The sequence below is a fragment of the Neopsephotus bourkii genome, unplaced genomic scaffold (genome assembly GCF_033783945.1).
Source record: "Neopsephotus bourkii isolate Nb327-2 ecotype Australia unplaced genomic scaffold, CSIRO-AGI_Nbou_v1 NB_1656, whole genome shotgun sequence".
Taxonomy (NCBI): domain Eukaryota; kingdom Metazoa; phylum Chordata; class Aves; order Psittaciformes; family Psittacidae; genus Neopsephotus; species Neopsephotus bourkii.
In genome coordinates, this window is record NW_026902130.1 from 739,646 (window position 1) to 764,638 (window position 24,993).

The following is a 24,993-nucleotide window of genomic DNA, read 5'->3' on the forward strand; positions in this document are numbered from 1 at the left end:
TGAATGCTCGAGTTTTGGTACCAGAATTTACATAATCATCCCATCATAATGATGGGAGACAAAGCAAATATGCAGAGGGACAAAGCTGTCCAGAGGATCTGAGCCATGCTGAAGGCGTTACTTGCTGCTGTTTATATCTAATCTGCATTTGCCATTACAGTCTTTGCAAACGATCATGGATTTACTGTCAATATCCCTGGTTTACACCTCTTCCCTTCTCCCGGTTATTATATAGAAATAACCCACAGGAGCAAATGGTGCATCGAAGCAATCATGGAGGGGGAATGTTCAACTACCAAAAAGCACACAGCAAAGAAATGATGATAAGAGGGAAAACACCCCTCCATCTATGTACAGCATTTGTCATAGAGTAGGTAAACACTTTGCAGGGAGAAATATGACGATGGAAACCTTTTAAAAGTAATTTCTAACAACTATTCACTATCACAGTAGTCATTAACAGGTTGCCAGGAGAGAAAATAAAAGCTTCTGTTTCCATAGTCTGTATTCAATGTTATTACTATCATATCAATGCCTAGAAATGATAATGGGATGAAGGCCCTCCCCAGCTGGGCCCTGTGAAAAAACATACTGAAAAGTTGTCCTGAACCAGCAAACAAAGGGAGTTCTATTACCCTTGTCTTTGTACATGGGAAGTTGAGGCATGTCATGTGCAGAGTCACCCTTGCCATGGCTGCATGGCGACCTGTCCTCATCCTCAGATCTGGTCCTTACCCACCCTGAGCATCCTTTTCCCCATCAGGGAAGGAATCACTGTGCAGGCGGGAAGACATGTATCTCTCAGTCCACACTTCCCAAGATCACAACCCAAATCCCTATATCCCTAAATCCCTCTGGCTTTTGGCAGGCCAGAACCCACTCCTAGAACCGATAATGGCACAACCCCAGGTCCTGGGCGGCTCCCAGGAGGCTCCAGCTGAAGGTTTGACAAAGATGCAGGGAGCCCCATGTGGGTGCTGTGGACCTCTCCTTCAGGCATCTTCCTCTTTCACCACACCAGAGCTGCCTTTGTGGTGTTTTCATGGCCATGGGGCTGGGAAAGCCCCGCTCTGGTCCCTCTGCTCTCCAGGATATGTCCTTCCTTTCCCTCCCCTGCTCTGCTCCTTACATGAATACATTTCTCTTTTTTTTTTCTTGTGGTATTTATTTTTTTTCCCTTTTTCCCATTACCCCTTTAATGCAGAGCAGGGCTGCTGATTACAAAAGAGGCAGTTTGACTCGAGCAATAGGTCTTCTTCACTAATCCTCACTGTCATGGAAATTCCAGCTGCTACAAGAATAAGAGGCTCAATCCATATTTGCCAGCTCTAATATGAAATCTGTCAGGGCCCAAATTAATGAGTTCCAAATTCCTTACATCACGATAACAGGTTAAGACTGGTCAATTAATTACATAAATCCTTCCCGATTCACTGTGCATTTTCAGGCGAGATTGCCTTACATAACTGGGTGACACAAGGCCTTTTAGCTCCCGTTGTTCCACAGAAAGGCCTCGCCTTGGCTTTGCGCTGGGCCCTAACTGCTTTTGTATCAAAACTATTTAAACAATATAATAATAAAAACAGATATAAAAACGTGATTTAAGCTTGGGGAGCGCGGCTCCGGCGCGGGAGGAGCAGCGAAACCGACAACCGTCAGGACGTTTTCGAGCCCCTGCGCACCCGCGGCCACGCACTGAGCTGCGCTGCGCCCCGCCCGGCTGCGCGCTTCTCGCTGACAAACAGCGCCCCCTGGCGGCGGACGCACGGGGCGGAGGCGCAGCTTGCGCGGGAGGGGCCCGGGAAGGAGACCAGGCGGCGGCGGGAAAGGGGATGGGGGGGGGTCGCTGAGCCGGTGTGTGCGCTGTTCCCCCGCCCCGGGTTGAAGCGGGCAGGAGCTTTCCGCCCCCTCCCTCCCCCCCGCACCCGCCGTTGCCATGGGCTGCGGTTGCCAGGAGTTACCGGATCAAGGCCGACCCCCCGCACCTAGCCCCCAACCCGCCTCCCCGCGGGCACGCGCGGGGCTACGCGTGCGCGCACGCAGCCGCCGTCAAGCGCGCACACACCGCAGCGCCGGGAGGCGGGGGGAGTGAGGCAGCGTCGGGTGGGGCGGAGCGGGGTGGAGAGCACGGAGGCCCCAGGTAAGGATCTCACCCCGCTCCGCGGCAGCGCCGGGAGAGGATGCGCCTCGAGGACCATGACCCGGGGTGCTGCTTGCTTTGCCGCACCCCTTTTTATCACTCCCCTCTCCCGTCTTTTTCTGAGTCCTCACCCGCGCTCTCCCCGTCGGCAAGGCGCGGAGCAGCGGGTGGCGGTGCCCCGCCGAGGGGACGCGCTCGCCGCCCCGTGCTGCCCGCCGGAGCGGCTGTACCCGCACGCACCGACACGCGTGTGTCAGCCAGCGCTCCGGGGGTTAGGGCCGAAGGAAAAAGGCGTTAAAAGGTTACTCGAATCGTGGGCTAAGGGAGTGTTACTGCAGGAGCTTTAACACGGTACAGAGCGTTTTTAACATCGAAGAGAATAACCGTGCCTTTCCTAAGGCGGTTAATCCTTCCATGGAAAGAATGAACCTGATACTGGAAATACTAATTTACGTTTTTTGCAAGATGCTAGAAGCGAGAGGAAAAATATGGACGCCCTGGTCATTAAGCCCTGCAGTTACAGAGAGACACAGCGGGTTTATTCTCCTCACACACGGGCTTTAATTGCACCTTGAATTTTACAGCGGATCAAGTCACAAATACTGTGCCTATGTAATTTAAATATTGCTCTGGAAAAAAATATGTATCTCACATGTCAAAAAATAAAAACTAAAACCCCACAACCCCCCCCCCCCCCCAAAAAACAACCCCGTGGTTGCAGAATTGTGCAGTGGTGTAGAGTGGGGCGTTTAGGAGTATAAATTCTCTAAATGCTTAAAAAAATAGCACATTTCTATGTATACAAAAATTTTCATTCCAAAAGACAATCTTCCTCGCATTTCTTCGTTTCTTCATATTTTCTACAGAACAATGACAGCAAACACAAGCACAACAGTGTATATACACATAGATGTATATTACAAAAATAGAGTAATTACAGTGAGTCATAAATATACTGATACTGAAATAAAGGAAACCTTAGTGGCAGGTTTGAATGTGAAATACAAGGTAGTAACTTGTTTTATTTAATTACTTAAAGGCTTTTAAGAAATCATCATAAAAAACAGGATATAAAGTTAGAAGCAAAAGATAAAGCGAAGCTTTTGAGTGCAGAATTATTGCAATTAGATATAAATTAGCAATAGTAAATAGACTATGTTACAAACTAGATATGAGCCTGTTTAAAAGAAAAACTAGCATGAAATACCAGCATTATTCAAAACTTAAGGAAAATAAGAATCAAAACACCAGTAACCAACTGATCAAAATACGTGACAGTATTAAAAAAATAATAAAAAAAATCACCAAATCACTGAAGTCACAAAAGACATTAAAAATTATTATTTTTTACGAATTTAAATTTGTAACAGTTACATCTAACATTCCAAATTAAGCCATTTTGTTTACAGCATTTATATGCAGTTACATGCAGCTGATACAAAAAGACAACATAGTAGAGAGCATGGAACACTTTCCTTCCCCTTTAATGAGAAAAATTCCAGTAATACGAGCTACACAAACAACATTCAAAAGCCGAGTATTTAAACAATTTTCTGCCAAAGCTGGGAATAAAGTACAGTTACGGTGGTCTTTGAATTATTGAACAGGGTGACAAAGAAAATAACAGAAGAAAAACAGAGCTATTAGATAACAACTGTTTGTTTCAGAAACATCTTCTTTTGGAAAACCTTCACTGGCATACAGATAAGCTCCTAAAATAAAATACAGCCCCAAATGCTCTCCTAAACCTTGCATTTCTGTAACGTTCATCACATGTGAGTAGGCCAGAATTGTAAAGTGCTTCAACAGTTTATCTCAAGTCATTCAAAACAGTAAAACCCACTCCCTTTATACTGAATAAAATAAAAAAATATTAATATCTCAGACCTTATTCTCGGTTTTGCTTTTATATTTTCCCCATCTTTCAAATAAATTTGCTAAACATTTATTCTTGTAATGTGCCATCATAAAAAAAAATTATCAAAAATCTATCAATCAAAAATCTCTGCCTGGCAATAACAGCTATTTTTTTAAGCTACTTTTAGCGATAACTTGTTGCTTTAATTAAATGTTATCACTTTTGCATTAAAATAGCATTGCTGCTAACTCACAGGCTGAGGAGGTGAATAGATAGATTTGTACTATTCAGTAAGACCCCACAAAAAGAAACATGGATATTAATCTCATAAAAGTGCAACCATCAACAAAATACAGTGGCTTAAAAGTAGTTACCTAAGAGATGTTATTCTTGGGCTATTAAAACATGCTTCTAAAATTACACAGATTCCCAGCTGGATGCTTTAATAAAAGCATGCCTGCACACGTCCATGCTACCTTGTATCAGATAGCCATTTAACAATCTATATTGTTTCCATAATTCACAGGTTTAATATGCCCCTTCTTTGACAATATTCACAGAATTCTTAACATTAGAATATACATATATATAATTCTCTGTTCCTAGGCTGGTAACCTTCTCTCTGAAGTTAATGGGAGCTTTGCTAGGCTGGTCAGACCCCCTAGCTCTTTTTAATAGCAGTTAAATGTCAAATATAAATACAACACCACAGTGAAACATATTCCTTTGACAGAATCTGGGACAAGACACTACACAGCTGCTGTTACCAATAAAGAGCAAAACTGACTTTTAATCAAAATAAGTCTTGCTGGTTACAAAGTTGTGTTCAAGCCTGCCTTTTGTTTGGGGGAAAAGTCAATATTCCAACGTGCTAACTACAGCCACAATGAAATCAGCAGCTCTGTTTTACTCCCAAAGAGTGGAGAGGTGCATTTCCGTACAGCGTGTTACAACTATGTGATTATCATCATCTCAGACAGGGAGGTGTTTTGGCTGCTAAACTAAAACATCTCTCATAGCATTTTCAAATATATGTGCCTAAAGTTCATGCTGGGTGAAATCCTGATTCTAATGAGGTCGAAGCAAAATTCACCCATCAGTTTCAATGGGCCTCATCCAGGACTTTCACTGGGAGTGAGTATCTGTCATTCCCAGGGAACTGAGAATCTCCAGCAAGACTAGAAATGATGTCATTTTTATTAATATTTCTAACTTCTAAGCAACCATGCTCAAGAATTTTGGCCTTCAGCTCTCCTGCATGATAAAACCAAGGTTTCCATAAACATTACAGAAAGACCAGAGGAAGATATATTTATCTCTCAAATTGCCAGCAGCATATAGTTCGTACAAATGTTGTTTTGCTGATGTTGCTGAGCTACTTTCAAAAGTGAATACCCTGTGGGGTATGTAATTTCATCACCAATGTCAAATGACTTCTGAAGATGAAACTTCTCTAATGCAAATTACAAAAAGATGCTTTGAATATATTTGGTATGCTATACTAACTTTTAAGATGAGGAATGAAGTTTACTTTTCAGATCGAAGACATGCACTGAACTGAGGGAAATACTGTAACTGCCATGTACGTCAGCAGGGCATGACTTACCCAATACTGAGATTTTAATACCTAAAAAAAAACCAAACAAACCCTAAATGTAACAGGTAGCATGTAGACCTGAATCAACATACATAATGGAATCAACAAAGAAATATTATTGAGGTCTGTTTTGAAAATTTTATAAGGACATATGGTTGCATAGACGATGCTTCCTTCAGGTACACCTTACCAGCCACCCGTGCTTGCGTGGTACACATAACCAGAGCAGAAACTGCTTTGCACTGTCCTTAAGCTAGCAATACAGGAATTATTTTTCATGACTCTTCAGAAGCTGGGCTTGTTTTACATCCACATGAAATGCTGTCATCACTAGGTCCGAGCCCGGAGGATGAACTGCAGAGAAGCAGAGAGTGAGGAGGGGGGTGTAGAACAAAAAAAAAAGGGGGGGGATAAAAGGAGGAAATTGGTTTTCACAACACACTCAAAGCCTGAGTAACAGAGGAGAACTTTAATTATCTCCAGTCACAAAGAGAGACAGGAAATTTGGACTTTTAATTAGCCATTTGGAGTGCAGTTGGATATTTTTTTAGCAAGATAATTTAAACGCGAATAATTCAAGTCTGACTAAATGAAATTCACATAATCAGAATGCAGATAATTGAATTTCTACTGCATTCATTAATTCAGTGTGGAGGTGTGTGTGAAGACTTCTATGATGAGCTGTCACAGCTCAATAAAATCTCAGTCAATTAATTTTTTCATTATCTTAGTATTACATCAACAAAAAAAGTGAAGCATGCGCGTGTGTATGTATGGATATATAATCTCCAAAAGTGAGGAAATGCAGAAATCACCTCTCTGAATCAGAGTCTGTGTCGTTCTTTCCTTTTTTTCCCTCTTCATCTTCTATAGGAAATCGTCTGTTCAAAGAGGCAAACTTATGAATTGCATCAGCAACAGTGTATTTGGTCTGTCCAGAGACACAAGCCTCCATATCTTCTGGGCTTAGCTGAGTCTGTAAGAAGAGATGAAGCCTACTGTCTGACAGCAACAGCGCATCTTGTAGGACCCTGGAAAAAAAGGGGGGGGAAAAGTTTCAATAGTTTTATATTCCTGCACATACACACATACAAAGTGTTCTACCAGAACAAACGGTAAACAATGTCCTGCTTTTAAGTTTTCAGATGAATCCTAAAAACAACAGGAGGTAACAAACATGTTAAAATTATGAGGTGTGTGTTACTTTCTTACTACATTATTTGGAATTTTAGGTGAGTAAAAACACAAAGCTAACAGGCACATCTGCTGTTAGAATGACTTCAAGGACATTTCTTCCATTTAACCATCTGTTATTACTACACGGATCAATTAATGATTTTTAGGCAGTTGGAGGCATATACTCTTACAAAAATTTGGTCTCCATTTGGGAGCTCTGTTTTAAGAGCTAAGCTTTGCTAAGAATTATGTCACCAATTTCTTTGGTGGGGGAAAAGAAGCATGTACAGAGACAGAGGACTTCATATACATGGAGTGTCAGGACTTTGAGATACCTGAAAACAGCAGAAACAACACTAGCCAAAAAATCATTTACACTTTTCCACATACGCGTACATTTAAGCTAGACTGAAAATGCTAATACTGAACACTGGTTTAAATTTATTTGCAATTTTCAGGAAATCTAAGCATCTTTCCAGCTATTTTTTTCAAAAGTCTGTTTTAATCTCTGGTTTAGATGTATTTTAAATTAAGTCCTCACATAAATTTAGCATAAACTATTAACTTACATCAAGTGGGAATAAACAAAATATAATACATTCCAGTAACACAAAGTTGTAGAGATACAGCTCTCTACAAGGACTGAGAATTTAAGATAATCATTATTTTTGGAGGGGGCAGGTGGGGAAGAGGAAAGCAACTTTTCTGCAGCATTTCTCTGAAGAAGGAATGTTTTAATACACAAATCCTAGAATGATTAACAAGAGACTTAATTTAATATGTACATATAATCTTACTCATGTAATAGTCATCAGCACCTATGACTATGCCAAAAAGTCCTCCACGGAAAATTATTAAAGTATCTTTAAACAAATCAAAACTTTTAGGAGTCAATATTTACTTACTTCTACCCATTTAGATTACAGTCATTACAAAAAAATGGCACTGCTGTGCAGTAGGGAAGAAGAGAGGACGTTAATGTAAGAACAAGTAAGAGCAGAAAGAATGAAATACTGCATTCTATAGGTACTTGGACTAAAATGGAAAATGTAACTGAGTAGTTCTTCCTCTCAAATAAGATTAATGGTGCGTTTGCACCGTAATGCTTTAAAACAAATATGTTCTGAAAACTGTTCTCTAAAGTGGCCAACATTATAATAACATTAGTAACACACAACAGGATTTGTGGCTTCATCTAAGCGTACAAAAATCTGCCAAATCAAAGTAAGTAATAAGGCATATCTAGCTGAAAATGGGCAATATTCACGTCCATGCACATTTCATTTGCCTAGGTAAACACACAGTCTCAACCAAATAACTCAAACTTTGACACCTTCCAATGAGGAAATGTCTGCAACGGCCCTAATGATCTACCAGGTGCATTTGAAGTTCAGTCTCGGAGCAGATTTCACTGAAGTTCAAAATGAGCACATTCCATACCTAGAGAAAGCCTTTTTAATCTGATCTAAATTCTCATAATCTTACTTTAAAATAAACATAGCAAATAGATATCTGTAAAATCATTGCACACAGTGTATCAATATACAGAAAAACTTCTTCGTAGTCAGCAAAGCCAGCAAATCCTGCGTAAAAATGATTTAAAACCCAAAATTTACAGGGCTACACACATTCACAGCAACAGCTTCACGAATACAGTTTGAAAAGCCATCATTCAGCGGCCACTAAAAGAGGATTTCAGCCTTGGCTCTTGATAAACGTACATTCCAAACAAAGACAAACACTGCAACAAAAAGTAAAAAAGTATCATTCCCCACAATAAATCCACATTTATCGTTTATGCAACTGCAGAAGTAAATATTCTCCTTCCTCTTTTCTCCCTCTTAAAAGAAGAGGAAAAGTGAAGCTGGAGTTTACTGTAGAGTAACCAGAGTTACTGTTTTTCCCAGGCTTAAGAGCACAATGAGGGGATGCACGTTTCTGCAATTCTAACATTTGCGTGTCTAATACCAAGTGACCCAGCAAAAAGCCAAGACATTAAAATCTGTGGATGGCATTTAGTTTCACAGATTTTCCTCTTGCCATACCTTCAAAAGTTTCCTGCCAACCAGCGCAAACACAAGTAACTAACTGTTTGTGGGATTACACTACACTTACAGCTCTGTTGCTGTTTGAAATGTTATTTTATTTTCTTTATAAAATAATGGTTAATCTTTAAAATTGATTTTAGATGGTTTGAGGCATTACACCAGAGAAGTAATGAGCACTAATGTCAATGATATTGGACACAAATTCATTTTAGCTTTATTTCATGTCCAGTACAATTCTGCTAAGCCTTGAACTGCTGAAGCACTGTTATTAACTCGGCAGTAACCTAACACATGGAACAGCAAACAAAAGTGATAAGAGTACAGACTGATCAGGACCTCAAGGCTACTGTCCTTTTTCTGCAGCTATAATTCAATTTCCAATTTTACTTTACATTGGACTCATTATTTCACAGTAATTTTCTTTTCTGCTTCATAGTGCCATCTGGAGGTGAAAGGATTGAAGAGAAACCAAGGCAAAGAAATGGAAAGATGATCATAAAGCCAATCTCACACACACACACACACACACACACACACGTTCATACAGGGGGTAGGGACAAAACACCCAGTGCATTTTGCAAACCATTTAAAACCACCCTGAAAGCAAATACATGAACTTCTTTCACCCAGTGGCACCCCTGAAGCATTTCTTCCTTTTAATTAAAAATTAACGTGCCTTTCCCACCCCCTCTGAACCAACAGGTTAGATTGCTTCTTAATTGCATTCTTCAAGCAATCAAAATGAGAAATAAATTCTCTGCTATCTGTAAGCATTATGCCTTCCTGTTCAAAATACTCCTTCAAGGGAACAACCACACGTTTGTCACCAGATGGTACTACTAGTATTAAATGTTGTTGTAGCACTTGCTCTCTAGGGCTTTTGCTCTCCTGGGGACTCTGTGTGTTAAGGGTTGTACATCTAAAAAAAGCAGATTTGGCACCAAGGACTTGAAGAATCAAAGTCACAAAACACTAGCTAACAAATTAAAAAGGCAGGAGGCAAGACAGTGTCACAATATTAATACTCAGATGTCTCAGCAGACACTGAGCGCGTGCGCAGCTTCGACACAACCAGTAGCACTCCCAGTGCTTCTCCAACAGTTTTATTACAGCCGGTGTCAGTGCAAAGCTGCTGCTACAGCGATGTAAATCAGCTCTCGCTGCCGCTGCGCTAATGGAAGAGTCACAGCTCACGGTGATAATTCCTATAAACTGAGTGAGCATATTTAAGAGAACAACAGACTTCCAGCGCACGCCTGGAGTAGGAACCAGAGGCTAAATCCTGCAAGTCTTGATCCCATCAGCAGTCATTACTTGTCAGAGATCTCACTCCTCTCAGCCAGACTGCTCACACGCATAATGACTACTTATGTGATTAAGGGGGCTGCAGGATAAGGCTCTACATTTGAATTAGAGATAATAAAATCATTTTTTATTCACAGCCACGTGAAGCCTTGTTTGTAAGCTTTCAGTAAATGCTTGGGATCTCCAGACCTTTAAAGAAGAGGGACTGAAAAATGTCACTTCACAACCAGAAGAAATAATGTTATTTTTGAGGAAACGCTGGATACTATATGATTATTTCTCCTTCCCCATGTTATGGCAAGGACATTTACAAAAGACAAAACATGTGTTTTGTCTTATTTGGACAAGGGCCAAAATCTGGTTTTCTTCAAAATGATTTTATTAGGTATATTATACACTGTTCTGCTGGAGGAGAACAACATATGGCTGAACAGCACAACTTAATCCTAACTAAAGATTTCCTGTATCTCCTGTAACCTAATACAATGACAGATGCATGCTCGCATGTGTGTGGAAGGTTAACACTCCCGATTTTGTTTTCGACAAATTTACTCTAACCATTTACATCATATCATAAGAGCAAGGGGGGGGGAAAAAGCCAGGAGCGGAGAGGCAGGGAATGACAGCCTATGCTGTGCTGCCCTCTATTGAGCATCCAGCCCCTCAGTCCCAGCAAACAAAGCCCCAGTTCCCTCTTAAAATAAGCCAACTGCGTCTTCTCCTTCATTTTTTATCAGGGAGGAAATATTACTGATAGCAAGCAACTGTGAAGCAACTGTTGGGCATCTGAGGAAAAGATTAAGCGACATGCGCCTGCTGTGCATTACTCACTTTGCTCACCAGATAGGAAATACAAGCAAGGCTCCATTGGAAAGCAGCAACCAATCTCTTGCTTAAGGAGATCCCACCTGCCCCATGGCCACCAATACTCCTGGATTAGCCCCAGCAAGCCAGCATCCATCTCCTTTGGAGCCAGTCTCCTGCTTTCCACCTCCCCAAGAGAGCACACAGCAGAGGCACCTCCAGTAGGGTCCTCTGACCCTGCACCAGCTCCTGCCTATGGGACTGTGGTGGGTAAGGTAAGGAGGTTGAGGAAGAGCCACTTCCAGGGAATGGCTCTGCCTCAGGCAGCCAACTTTTGGGTGGCTTGCTCACTCCAGCACCAAGCAAGCCCAACACACAGCCACCTGGAGCAGCAACACCATGGATGCCCTTCATCTCCCCTGGGTCTGAGTTACTCAGAACTCCTACTACCTCTTCCACCCCATCAGAAACTGCATGCTTGAACACTACTGAAGACTAACCCTTTTTCCTAAACCACACAGTTTTTTGCATCCAGCTGTATTAAAAATAAAAAAAGTCAGTGATGGAACCAAATTTCATTTAAAACAGTTTTGCTAATTAGTTTTCTAATAAGCAAAGCCAAATTGTGAAGGTAATCTAAATACCACAGTTAAACCTGTGCTGCTACAAAGGCTGGAAAGCAAAGAGGATTTTACAGAACTTTATAAGATAGGGTTTTAATTTTGACCTCTAATTTAAGAACAAGCCTCTCCTGTGAATTTACAGACATCCTCAAAGGATGAGGATACTTACCAGGAAAAACACATAATTTTCCTTATTCTTACAAAGTAATTCATAATTGAAGAGGGGCTAGCTGACTTCCGTTAATGCAAATGGCCTCTTGAAATATTAAATTATGCCCAGACAAGAAGTGAGCTTTACAGCTCTTCATCACTCAGAGATAATAACCTGTGAGACAAGGTCTTAGCCTGCATTTGTGCAGTAAAGCCAAATCAAAATGGGACACCTGTTTCCAGATTTCACCAAAACTCTATAGAGCTTTGCTTTAGTTTCCAGCTGTTGGCCCAATTCTCACACTACTGTACTCAGATCAGAGATGCTTTACAAAGGCTTCGCCTAAGTATGCACCTTGCCCAGTGCTAACTTGTTCTGGAGTGACACGTGAAGGAAGACAAGCGCCATCCACATGTAGGCAATATGGAGCTGCTCCCAGGGCCAGAAGACAAGTACCAGAGAGCCTCCAGCCACTTGATCCTTACTCCTCAGGTATGTGGCTCCTTTCTGCCTGGGCAGACACCACAGCAACCTGCTCATGCAGCAACGAGCACGGCACAAACTGAGACTGTGAAAGATCTAAACAACATTTCAGAGACGGCTTGGATCCTGGTAACCTCACAAGGCACCGAGAGCAGAGAGGACTTTGGTTCCTGCATCACACGTGGCCTTTGCAAAATGTTACCTGCAAACCTCTCCCGTGAGAGGTCCATGTAAGGTCGGATGCCCCATCCCTGGCAGTGTTCAAGGCCAGGCTGGAGGGGGCTTGGAGCAACCTGCTCTAATGGAAGGTGTCCCTGCCCAGGGCAGAGGGTTGGAACTGGGTGAGCTTTAAGGTACCTTCCAACCCAAACCATTCTGTGAATCCCATTTCTTCCCACTGCCATAAAGAAACATCAGCACAGCTGTGAGCTTCTGCACGGTGACTGCCATCATTGCTGAGGTGCTTTGCAGTTCTGAGTTACATCACTACATGCAATTACTTTCTGGATCCCTTTTCATCCCTTTTCTAATATACCAGGGAGATTCCCCTGGAACTGCCACACTACAAAACATGGAGCATCCAGGCTTAGAGCTTTAGTAAAGTCAAGTGTGTATGTGTGTGTATGCATACACTTGTTATACACATAATTATACACACACTTGTTAACTATCCCACAAATTCAGTTTTAGAGAAAGAAATCATAAACTTTGCTCCAGACTCATAAAAAGCACGATAAAAAAAAAAATCATCATGGCAGCCTAGCTGAGCCAGTGAAAGGATGCCTTCTGCATGCAGCAGGAGCACAGAGGCGGCAGCCAGCAGAGGGCAATGGTACAGCACACAAGGTGCCAAGCCAATCCATCACAACACAGTCCCTGAAAATCCCTTCCAACTGTTCCCCAGGGCTCAGAGAAAGCTGACACCTTTCTAAACAACATGAAGTTCAAATACTTAAATCATCACCTTACAACAGCGATGTCTCTTTTCTCACTCCTAGACTAACAGCGGCAAGGTAAAACTCCAAATCCTGCCATTTTCTGCTGGCACTACCCATTTAAGCTACGGACATCTAAAACCGGAGGGTGAGAATGTGTTTTAAGAGAATCTTCCTCTCTGTTTTGCCTTTTGAAGCACAGACAGCAGTTGTAAATATGTAAATATGCTGAAATACTGTACCCAGTTACCAGATTGGCCTCTTTGCCCTTTTAAAATGAGTGATCTTAGAAATGTACTACTCCATGGGGCAGCACAGCTGAGCTAGAACTGCTCAGGCTCAGGGACATAGGCTACCACACCCATTGCATGACCATTAGTATTACTGGCTCTGGAAGCACAGTCACTATTTCACCATCCTTCTTTCCTGAGCTGCAGAAAAAAAACCTCTGATGCTTTTTTGCTTTCCCTTCCCTGACTCACATGCCTTCAACCAGTATTTACTGGCTATCCTCTTGGCCACAGATACTATATAACTGTATACAGAACATTACTCTTGCAGCAGTTAGTTCTCCCTGTCTTCAGCTATTAAGCCTAACAAATATAACTCAGGACCAATGATTGGTTGTGTTAGGGTGGCTTATAATTAGAATACACTGACTTAAACAAAAAAGGGGTCTAATATTCCTCTACCCACTGACTACAAGGCTTAAAGCCTGCTTAAATGATTTGCTTTTTCCCTTTGCTTGTACAGTTCCAGTTCACAGAGACACTGATACTGAAGGCAGATGAATAGTCTCTATTTGCAGTGTTTCAGCATGCCCTTACCCCGAGCAGTAACTAAAGACCACCTGCAAATGTACACACAATTCCTGCCCCAGCAGCTGTGAGCAGCCTCCTCCCACAGCAGCAGTGCCAGGGTACCACGGGAATGGCAGAGGAAGCAGAAAATTACACCAGCGGGGCCCCTGCCACTGCAGAAGGTGAAGTGGTTACAGCAGTGGGACCAAGGGATGCAGAACCAAGACTCATACAGTGCTCCCTTGTAACACAGGTCAGGCTCTAGCTAAGCCTGATGAATGATTTTATACACATTGCAGCTGTACTGAAAATGATCACAGCTGCTAGAGCTTGCTTATGTTAGTGGGGTTGGTAAACAAAGTAACTGGTATTATAGGAAATACCTGTGTTAGGAGATCTGGCTACAGAATTCTCACAGGCTCCCAGGGGCTTAGCTCACAAAGACACTGATTCTCCACAGACATGAGGAGAAGTCTGCTTCTTTGTATGAGACTATCTTTCTTGCTCTTGAAATATAGAAATAGATGCCACAGTGAAAGATCTCCCAACCTTAGTACACAACTGCAAAGTGACTTAAATCCAAAACTATTATTTATAGCTACCCCAGTGGAACACAATAGAACCTCAGCTGAAGTCTCCTCTCAGCCAATAGAGCTGAAGCCACGTGTATGAAATATGACTGTGCAAATAAAATCAAGTATGTAGCATGTACAGATGACCACACGGTGGCTCTCAAGTACCAGAGATGAGCTATATTAAACCAGACATTGATGACATCATAGCAATGCCAACATCTCCAGGATAGGCTGTACTTACTTTTCCAGGAATTCCTGCAGACCTTGCCGGCGATGGTCCACGTGATGAGGATTATTCATATTGAAAAAGGGAGTCTTAGATGGCAGGTCAGGTAGCTGTCTTTATAAACAAGAAGGAAATACACAGTTTAAACCAAATCTGAATCAGCGGAGGAAAACTCAGTAAGCAAATGCTGACCCCGAGCATGTGCAAATCATGGGTCATGTTCCAGAAGCTCATGAAATCAAAGGCTGAGAAACTGGAGGGCTTCTCACACACCTCAAAGGGAAAAGGAAATTAATCTGATTTTTCTGTTCCGGTTGTAAAGCCTGCATGCGTATCTGGCTGGGTCTTTAATGGTCCTTGCAGAACGTAAGCGCATCCCAAAAGAAAGGATACACATACACTTATGCTAGGTTCCTATTTCTGCTACCTGTGCATAGCAAAAGGAAATGCAGATCAAACCTGTTACAAATTGGAGAGGGGCACACCAAATACAGGCTATCACTAAAAACCACATTCAAATCCAGGTTGGATGGGGCTTTGAGCCTCCTGGTCTAGTGGATGGTTGGATCTGGGTGATCTTTAAGGTTCCTTCCAACCCAAACCATTCTGGGTTTAAAGCAGAGAAAATGCCTTACACACAATACACTTCTGCAGTGAGAAACACTCGACACTTTCCAGCTTGGATGTCTGTAGTTCTCAGAATTATGATGAAACAATCCTCCCCCTCTGTAATTGGCATATTACTAATTAGCCCTGTATCAAGCTGCTTACATCAGCACTGCGTTGCTCTGAAGCCTCTGCCGGAGCCAAACAAACTCTCGGAAGCGCCGTCTGACACAGGATGTTTTCCTCGTGAAGCACATACTGTTTGTCTGTTGGGAAATCAAAAACCTTTTCAATCTGTAAATCAGCTTAAGCTAAAGTGCAGGCATGGCATTAAAAACACACCCGAGATGCTAATCCCCGAGGTACCAATGGACAGCTTGACATTAATTCAGTTTAGGTTAAGGACTGTGCTTTACCTCGGGCAGGACCAGTGACAGTTTCTACTGCTTCTCAGGGAAATATATTTCATTGCGTGCTTTCTTTTCAAAAGCAAGAGATCTCGGTTATGGTACAACTTGCAATAACAGGAAATACGATCTCTGTCTATTCTAATTATAATCCCGCAAACAGCTACATAGAGTTCTTCCAGTGTGCAATCTACTTAAATCAAATCAAAGAAACCAACGTGACTGCTCTCTGCAAGTAGGAGCATTTGGATTTTTTCCCGCACATCACTATTAATCCACTAGGGAAAAAAAAAGCTAATTCATCAAAAGAGAAACAATTCACGGAAATTAAATGCTTTTGCCAAATTATCCTCTGGAGCGTACATTTAGATGACTGACAGGACTCCATTATAAATCTGCCTGCAGACCAACCCACCCTCTATCACCTTGCAGGGGCCACAACTCCTAGACAACCACATGATGCAGATTGTAGAGGGCCCAGAGATGCAGCTTTCCCATATAGATGAGTACCTGGGATACTTCACAGTTTAGCAAGCCACATGTTGTAAGAGCTGGGCAGAAGGGCAACCCAGCTGGCCTAACATCTGGCAGACCCAAGATTTTGAATGCATGGAGAAGCCTGGAGATGGCAGGACTAACCTAGAGACTTGGTCTCTGAAAACGCTTGGCATTGTGCTGGTAGGAAGCTGAGTGGATGCTTTTCAGCCTCAGAAATGCCCAGTGCTGAATCATGTAACACTGTGCTGGGTTTGGCTGGGGTAGAGTTAATTTTCTTCATAGGAGCTAGGATGAGGATATGGTTTGGATTTGTGCAGGAAACAGCGTTTGATAACACAGGGATGATTTAGCTATTGCTGAGCAGTGCTCACATAGGATCAAAGACTTCTCTGCTTCTCACTCCACCCCACCAGAGAGTAGGCTGGGGGTGTACAAGAAGCTGGGAGGAGACACAGCTGGGACCAAAGGGATATTCCATGCCATATGACATCATACTCAGCAATAAACTATAGGGAAGGTTGGCTGGTGGGCCTCTTGCTTAAGGACCAGCTGGGTGTCAGTCAGTTGGTAGTAAGCAATTGCTTTCATTTGCATCACTTGTCTCTCTTTTGGGTTTTATTTCTCTCTCTCTGTGTTATTTTCCTTTTCACATTTTTATTATTATTTCAATTATTAAACTGTTCTTATCTCAACCCACAAGTTTTCTCACCCTCCTAATTCTTCTCCCCCATCCTGCTGGGTAGGGGGAGTGAGAGAGCAGCTGTGTGGTGCTTAGGTGCTGGATGGGGTTAAACCACAACACACTGAGTCTCAATGACACCACTGCAGCTTAGCAGCCCCTGAGAAAGCCATAATATACTTCTAATAAGAGGTGCCAATACCTCTGAAACAGTAACAGAGCACCCACCCCACCACATCTACAGAATTCCTATTTACCACAAGTAAAACTGCTGTGGAACCAGTACTAAACCACATCACGAGACTTAAGAGTTCTGCCACACAGGAGAAAGGTAAGATGGACATCGAATAAGCCACCATTTGACTGCTTGCTGTCATTATGCTGAATGTTGAACTCTCCCACACAGGAAAGAAATGCTTTTGGTGTTGTGCCAAGCATTAGCCACGTAACTCAGTGCTCTCGAATCCCTCACCTGATAGCAGATATATTTCTTTTTTTTTTTTCTTTTTTTTTCATTGCATTTAAAATCTCTGGATAACTCCTTCTGCACATCATTCACCAAAGAAGAATGAACAAAACAACACAGTATAGAGGATAGATTTAGAACACACAAGAACCATAATTCCAAGTGCATTCCCATTAACAAATGGTGGACTACAAGGATAAACCAAATGTAGCTACTTGACATATCCAAGCACCCTTCAACTAGCATAACATGAATATCAAGGCACACAGAAAACAACCCCAGCAACCAACTAACTTGGCAAAAAGAACTAAGGATAATTTAAAGTACAAATAACCAGATAATTACGTGAAAATAAAGTCTTTCTCCCATGAATAACCTAAAAAACAAGCTAAGAATAGTCTCTGCTGCAAGGCACTGCAGAGTGCACATGTGAACACAGTAGTAGGTTCAACTCCCAGCTCTGCCAGACTTGCTGCATGGCCTTTGGCCAACCCACCTTACCTGTCCCACTGTGTCTCAGTTGTTAAAAGGACAATAATATCCTCCAGCCTCCCAGAAGTGGTATAAAGAAATCCCATTAACGCCCCAAAGAGAACTGTGGCTTGGACAGAAGCAGCAATAAGAGCCCAAGGAATCTGTGCTGACATTCTTATACTTACATGAATAAATATCTCATAGTCTACGTAAGAATGCCATGAGTCTTCCTTGTGCGTCCTGGGGTCTCGCACCAAGACAGTTACAAATTCCTGCAAGTGCATAATAAAAATCAATTAATTTGTGAAGACAAAGGCAGCCTGAAAGACTCTCTTGATTGCTCTGCTCTTCCACAAACTGCTGCGCTCGGATTAAAAGCTGAACTGCTGCTTTATTGAATCCTGCAACCCTATAAAAGGAGAAGCAAAAAGCAATGAATCATCTGAGCTACACCACATGACTGGGAAATTCTTTGCCAAATTTCTGTCTTAAGAGGAATATTTCAGATTAAGTAATACAGTGAACAGTCAGACATGTTTCATGCATGGGAGATTTGGTGGTCTCAGTAGCTACAAACCAAAAACCTAACGTTCCAAGTCACACGTGTATTAAAGAACCGGGCAGGTATTTTACTATTTTCCCACCCTTGCAATCAATGTTCACAAAAAATGTGTTACAACCTGCCCATGTACCCAGTATTACATATAACATTTTATTCGCTCCCTTTTTTTTGGCACTTTATTTTTTTATCAGTTATTTATATCCATTGCTTTCAGGGATATGAGGTAACTGCTCAGTATCTCCATGAGGAGCCAAATAAGTGCCTTTTTCTACACCCCAAATGACTTGCTCCAGAACACTGGAAAAGCTTGTCCCACTATTAACTGCCCCAGACACAGATTGCACACAGGGAATCAAGGTCTCAAGCCCAGTGTCTCAGATGTTGTGTGGAAGGGGGTGAATCTTTCCCCTCTGCTGCATATACTTCCTAATACACCAGGAACTTAAGCCATGGAGTAGAGCCAAGGGTGCAGGATCTGGGCACTTCTCTCCCAGTCTGCTCATCAACGTGCCCAAGAAAGCAAAACAGCTGCACTGCAAACCAGAACTTCTCATTCTGGGAGGTCAATGATACAGAGTATTTGTTGTAGAGGTTGTCATATCTAGTCCATTTCCTTGTAATTCCTACATTTACACTAAGAGGGATCCTGAAGGAGTGAGACAGACCTGTGGGCATTACTGTAATGTGACCAAGCACCACCAATAGGAACTGGAAAAGGCCGAAGAATTAAATGCTTTTGAGACTCCTCAGCTAACGACCATGTGAAATGTTGTACTGTATTAAAAAACAAAACCAAAAAGCCTCCTAAATCTGTATGTTTATACTAAGACAAGGTTTCTTTAAAATACAAAGGTTGAAAGTATGCTTAACTACCTGCTGTTTACCGATCAAATGAACAGACTGCCATTCCCCAGCTGCATAAACAAGCTATCCACCCAAAGAACTAAGCCAACCACTTTATGTCTCAGCTAAAGAAAAGCGTATCATTTTAAGCTGTTGGTACATTCCTCCACCAGAGAAAGGCACTGCACAAGATTGTCAGGTACAGGAACAGACTGTGGGAGGAATGACAGTGTCTCTGGTATATAACACGCTTTTTTAGTACATCTTTGCTTAAATCAAGAAATCTTGACGTAGAACGCTCTGAAAACGCATCTCTCCATGTCCAAACTGCGGATGTCAAATCAACCTTTCACTCTTCAGCCAAGTCTTCTCCCCCACCACACACTTCAGTGTGCCACCAGCAGCAACTTTCCATGGACCAACAGGAGAACAACAGCCTTGAAAGGAAAACACGTATTTTTTCCTGAGCGGTCACTGCACTCAGTGCATGGCAGAGGTGTGTTCGCATCCTGGATTAAATAATCTATCGCTTTGATTTCCAGGCAGAACTGTTGCAGGGATGGGGAGCCTGTGGCCTGAGGGCTGGAGAGAGTTCATGGTTTTATCTCTTAGCCCAGCTCCTAGTTGAAGGGGTGTTTTCTGCGTTATTGTTGGATACCCTCTCGGTGTGTGTCATGAGCACCTCACCAAAGAGAGCCCATCTGAACAGCTCCCACCACCTCTGCTGTTTTTTTCCTTACTGAAAAGTGCTAGAGGTCTGATTCTCCTCTGGAGTGCTCTAACCCCATGCCAACATGGCACAAGAGGAACAAATGAACAGAGCTCTACTCACATCTACCAGCTAAGGATCATGCCTTTACTTTTACAAAAGTGCTAGTGGGGAACCATGAGGAAGTTATTCCCCGTCCTGAGCAGATCCTGAGCAATATGCTGAACACAGGAGAGGAAGCCATTTGTTGGTTGCTGTTTTTTCTGCTTGCCTCCCTGTCTATCATATTTAGCACACATATATAGGCATAACATACTTTCAGACCCACCATAACATTTTTTCATATCTGTGGTTTCACATTCTCCCAAGTTTTTATGCTCCCCAGTCTTTTACTTCCCCATGACCCACTCTTCACCAGAGCTGCAGCTACTTCCAAACATACTTTCTTTTCTTTCCTGGACACTACATGCATCAGTCCTGCAAGTGGAAGAAGAGGAATTATGCCAGGAACCTTCAAATGGGGCACTGCTCTCCCCTTCAACCACTGCAGCCCCGAAGTCACATCTTGCATGTAGCCTAATCATAACCTAACCTCAGTCCCCTTCCTTTTATCTACTGCCATACTTACTGCTCACTGCATTTCCTTTTGTTCAGGTTCCCCAAATCCCTTAGTTTCCAAGTAATCTCCTATAACCCTCTCCTTTGCACAGAATCAAAATAATCTTAGAAGTAAAATGCTTCTTTCAACATCTGTTATACCAAAGTATTACGGCTAAAAGTTGCTATTGGATGTGCTGTGGGTTAGCTACGGGTTACCTTGCAAATCATTCCAGACCAGATGATACACACAAAAAACCCTACATTTTTAATTTCCAGTTAAACGGTCACCAGTTTCAATACTGAGGAAGTCAAACGCCCTTCAGGCTCTACCTATAGAGGAAAAGGTAGCTGCTATACACACTATGGCAGGCAAGTGTCCAGGCAGCGTATCACTGAGCCAAGAGTCAAAGTGATCTGTGGTACAGCAGAGCACCTCAGCAAACTGCATTCCTCATGCACAGTCATCATCAGCTCCAGTTTGGAACACCAGGATTTCAGCAGCAGACTGGGTAGTTCTCTCCCTCCCCCCTCATTTACCAAAGAATACTGACACTGAGTTCAGAATGAAGCAAGATAAACATTAAGCAATCAGAAAACAAACCCAAAAATGTACAGCCTTTCTCAAGATCTATGGTTACTTCCTCTAATAAACATCTTGAATCCAGGAAGCATTAATCCCAATTCCCATTACAGTTTCTCTGCTCTGAAACAGTGGCATTGCATACATAGACTACGCCTTTTCTTTTAACCTTTTAAAGCCTTCTCCAGGATACCAGACCTCACTGGGACAACAGTACTGATTTACTCAAAGCAGCCCCAACTGCCCAGTATAAATGCAGATACACCGCCAGAAAAGGTGTTTATGCCTCCCCATTCCTATAAAAACAAGCTTGTGAAGGCCAATATTACATATAAGTTACATTAGGGTCCAAACAGAGCTAGGTTGTTGCTCTATGCTCAGTCCATCCTGTGTTCGTTGGTCACTGTCACCAGATTACAGCAGTTTTGGGTAATACCTGCCTTTCTCCCCATCTTGCCATAAAAACTATGATACTCTCAATAGGCATGTCTATCTTCAAGTAATGCACCACTCCCCTAGAGGAGGCGAGACTGACCTCTTCCTCCCACAGTGCACATGAAGACTAACTTAATCTGTACAACTTGGAAAGCAAAGCCCAAAGGTAGCCAAGGTTCCAGGGACTTTTTATTTCATCAACTGCAGTCCTTTTCAAGGCGTCATCTTCCCCCACCCAGCTCTGCATGGTTCTTCCACGGTTACAGACCTAGCTATTTTGCCACATTACTTCTACTTCCTATTTTGGAGGTTTGGAGGTGGTCTTGTTTTGTTTTTTGAGGGGCACAATACCTGCATGCCTGTCATGCATTCAAGAATGACACATGTTCTATAATGATTAACCAAACAGTTCTCTCAAAAGCAGAACACACTGCTGACAGTTCAAAGTGTTCAAGCTTGGTAGTAGAGGCCTATTGTACTGGACACAACACAGGTTCAACACAGATCTACTGGAAAAAGTGGTATCTCCATTTATCCCTTCTTCCTGGAAACTGGAAGATAAGCGTAACATGTTCATAAGCAAAACACTTCCTATCCAAACTTCTAGTGCAGTAGCTTTGATATGAATCCCAGCAGCCACGCTGGCCCAAACACGCTCATGAAGATATTCAAATCTGCCCCAAAAGTAGTGGTAACTTCTACAAAAAGTAGTTGTAACTACTTAACAAGCATGAATCAGCAGAGCAGCTCCTCTGGCTGGATGTGCCTTTTAATACCTGGCTAAGCCAGCCAGTTTAGACATGGCACTTGTGGCATTTTCATACCATGTCCTAAAGACTCGGAGCAGTGCAAGTAGTTGGGTCACACATAAATGACAAAATGGCCAAAGTGACCCCCCAGGCCTGGTTTACACCTACTCCTTATGGCTACAGCCCTGTGCAAAGAACAAGGGCAGCACTGAGGTCATGTAGAGGCAAGCACTGAAAAATGAAATGTTCCCATTTGGATTTGCCTCAAAAGGAAGACAGGCTGAGAGACCTGGGATTGTTTAGCCTGGAGAAGGGACAGCTTTGGGGGACCTTACAGCAACCTTCCAGTGCCTAAAGGGGGCCTACAAGAAATCTGGAGAGGAACTTTTCATAAGGGCATGTAGGGAGAGGACAACGAGGAATGGCTTTAAACTGACAGAGCGGGAGATACTATGAAAACATTCTTTACTATGATGGTGCTGAGGCACTGGCACAGGGTGCCCAGAGAAGCTGTGGCTGCCCCATCCCTGGCAGTGTTCAAGGCCAGGTTGGATGGGGCTTGGAGCAACCTGCTCTAGTGTAAGGTGTCCCTGCCTGTAGCAGGAGTGTAGGAAGTAGATGATCTTTAAGGTCCCTTCCAACCCAAACCATTCTGCCATTCTAAGAATACACCATAAAAGCAGCTGAAGTAAAGACAAGAAGAAGTCTTTAACTTTCCCCCAGCACCTCCTTCTCCTCTTGGAAATAGAATCATAGAATAGTTAGGGTTGGCACAATGCAAGGGATTGCTCAGAGACAAGAATAAGCCAGAAGCTATACTACATAGAATTTAACCATAAAGCCTGTGCTTCTGAGAAACCTATTTTTAACATTTTCCTATTAGGAAAACAGGAAATCTGACAGGGAAACATCTATTTTTAATATGGGGGTGGGGGAATCTACCACAAGGAGGAGGGCAAAAATAATCTCGCACTGGATGATTATTTGCATCAATCATTCCAGCTGCATTTTAATTCAAATCTCTTTGCCCAGGACCATATCAGGTGACAACCTCATGCTCCATAGTGCCACGGTTACACATACAATTAGTCAATAACCCCCAAGGAGTCATTTTCCACAAAGCTGAGAAAAACTGAGCTTCTCATCAGGCTGCCTGTTTCCAAAAGGATCAACCACAAAGAACACAGGGGTTTTCATGCTGGGACATCATCGAGTCTGCTATGACTGGGACAAAATAATTTGTTGCAACTTTTAATGCTCGTTGGGAATGAGCAAAAGTGAATGTGCAAGTGTGATTCTTGTGGTCCATGTGCCTTGTAATCAGAGTTCAGACCCAGCTCCACCCATTATGTCCTACAAGACTGATGGAGAGAATAGAGAAATCCAAATTCTTCTACCTGTCTCAGCATCCAAGTCTCTTATTGCAGAGTCACTTACTTGCCTTATCTCTGATCCAGTGAATATTTGATTCTTCCATCAACTTTAACAGGAGGAGTTGTCACTGCACCACTCCAGAACATCCTCTACCCTCACAAAGGCACAAAGAATACAACCGATCTTTCCTGGTCCGTGTGACCCTTAATGAAATTCAATCCACCACCACCAATCTAGGATCCTTTTATTAAAGCTTAAACATGACTTACTTGTTTTTCGTGTTTTGGTGTCATCTTCACTGGTTTGTATTAAAATATTAATCTGAAAAAAAAAAAATTAAACAGACATGAGATTGGCATTCAGTGGTTATTCGGAGGTCATCAGTACTTTTACTAGACATTAGTAAAGAGCGGAAAGTGGCACACATACCATGAAAACATGTTTGCATTAATTATATCTAAGAGTTCCTTCATTAAAAATATCCTGCTTTAGAAGCACTGAGTTCATCCCCTTCTGAGGATCTCTGTCATACACAAAAGCCCAGTGGTGCCTGTCCACCTCTGGAGGTCAGAGCTTCTCACTGCTCCGAGAGCTGCCCTGGGGCTCAGCTTGCACCCGCCTCCCAGGAGCTCGGCACAGCCAGCATCCCCAGTGCACAGACAGCCCAGGCAGCGCTGCCTGCGCCTTGTTCCCAAGCACAGGTCTGTGTGACTGTGGCCAAGGTCCACAGACACTGGAACATCTGAGTCAGCAGAATCAAGAGCCCCTCTCAACCGTTTCTCTGAAACAGAGATAAGTAGAGACAAACTGCTTGGATCCTGCAGGCTAGCTCACTCAGGCTACATTCCATGGTGGATGTGGTGTTCAAACCTCAGCATAGGGAACTGCATAGCATAGCCAGGACAAACAAAAAAAACCCACCATTAACTCATGTTGTAAGTCTCCTCTTTCACTGGAAATTCCAATGAATTTTTAACCACCTCTGCAGTCCTGCAAACCAGCCGGTTTGCTCTGGACAGGTACTCACACAGGAGGAGCAGGACAGCTTCATTCACTTACTAGCTTACATACACACTGCCTGCCTAAAAACAACTGCCATGCAAAAGATCTGCAGTTTGCCTTTCCCCTTCTCCCACATGCCACCCAGTCACTGCCAGCTAACACCTACTCTGAGCTATAAGCACACCCCATTGCCTCCTGTTAAAAGTTATCCTCCTCCTCCCAAACCGAGAGCACCCACACAGGATCCCTCCTTCACCCCAGGAGCACAACTCCCCTATACCGGTGCCA

The 24,993-nt window shown here is 42.8% G+C and overlaps 1 protein-coding gene across 4 annotated transcripts in view; it reads right to left on the minus strand.

Annotated features, from left to right (window-relative positions):
- Positions 1–3,453: 3,453 nt before the first annotated feature.
- The window catches only part of SNX10 (sorting nexin 10), a 36,283-nt gene continuing 14,743 nt past the window's right edge, over positions 3,454–24,993 (minus strand). For 3 of the 4 annotated variants that reach the window (XM_061375095.1, XM_061375093.1, XM_061375094.1), the window contains exons 2-7: positions 23,973–24,024; positions 18,037–18,123; positions 15,493–15,593; positions 14,737–14,835; positions 6,411–6,626; positions 3,454–5,949 (exon numbers count right to left, since the gene is read on the minus strand). In XM_061375095.1, coding sequence (XP_061231079.1) covers positions 5,871–5,949; positions 6,411–6,626; positions 14,737–14,835; positions 15,493–15,593; positions 18,037–18,123; positions 23,973–23,996 — 606 coding nt within the window. In that variant the 5' untranslated portion in view covers positions 23,997–24,024 and the 3' untranslated portion in view covers positions 3,454–5,870. The remainder of the gene's footprint in view (positions 5,950–6,410; positions 6,627–14,736; positions 14,836–15,492; positions 15,594–18,036; positions 18,124–23,972; positions 24,025–24,993) is intronic. The other variant, XM_061375092.1, reaches the window with a different exon arrangement.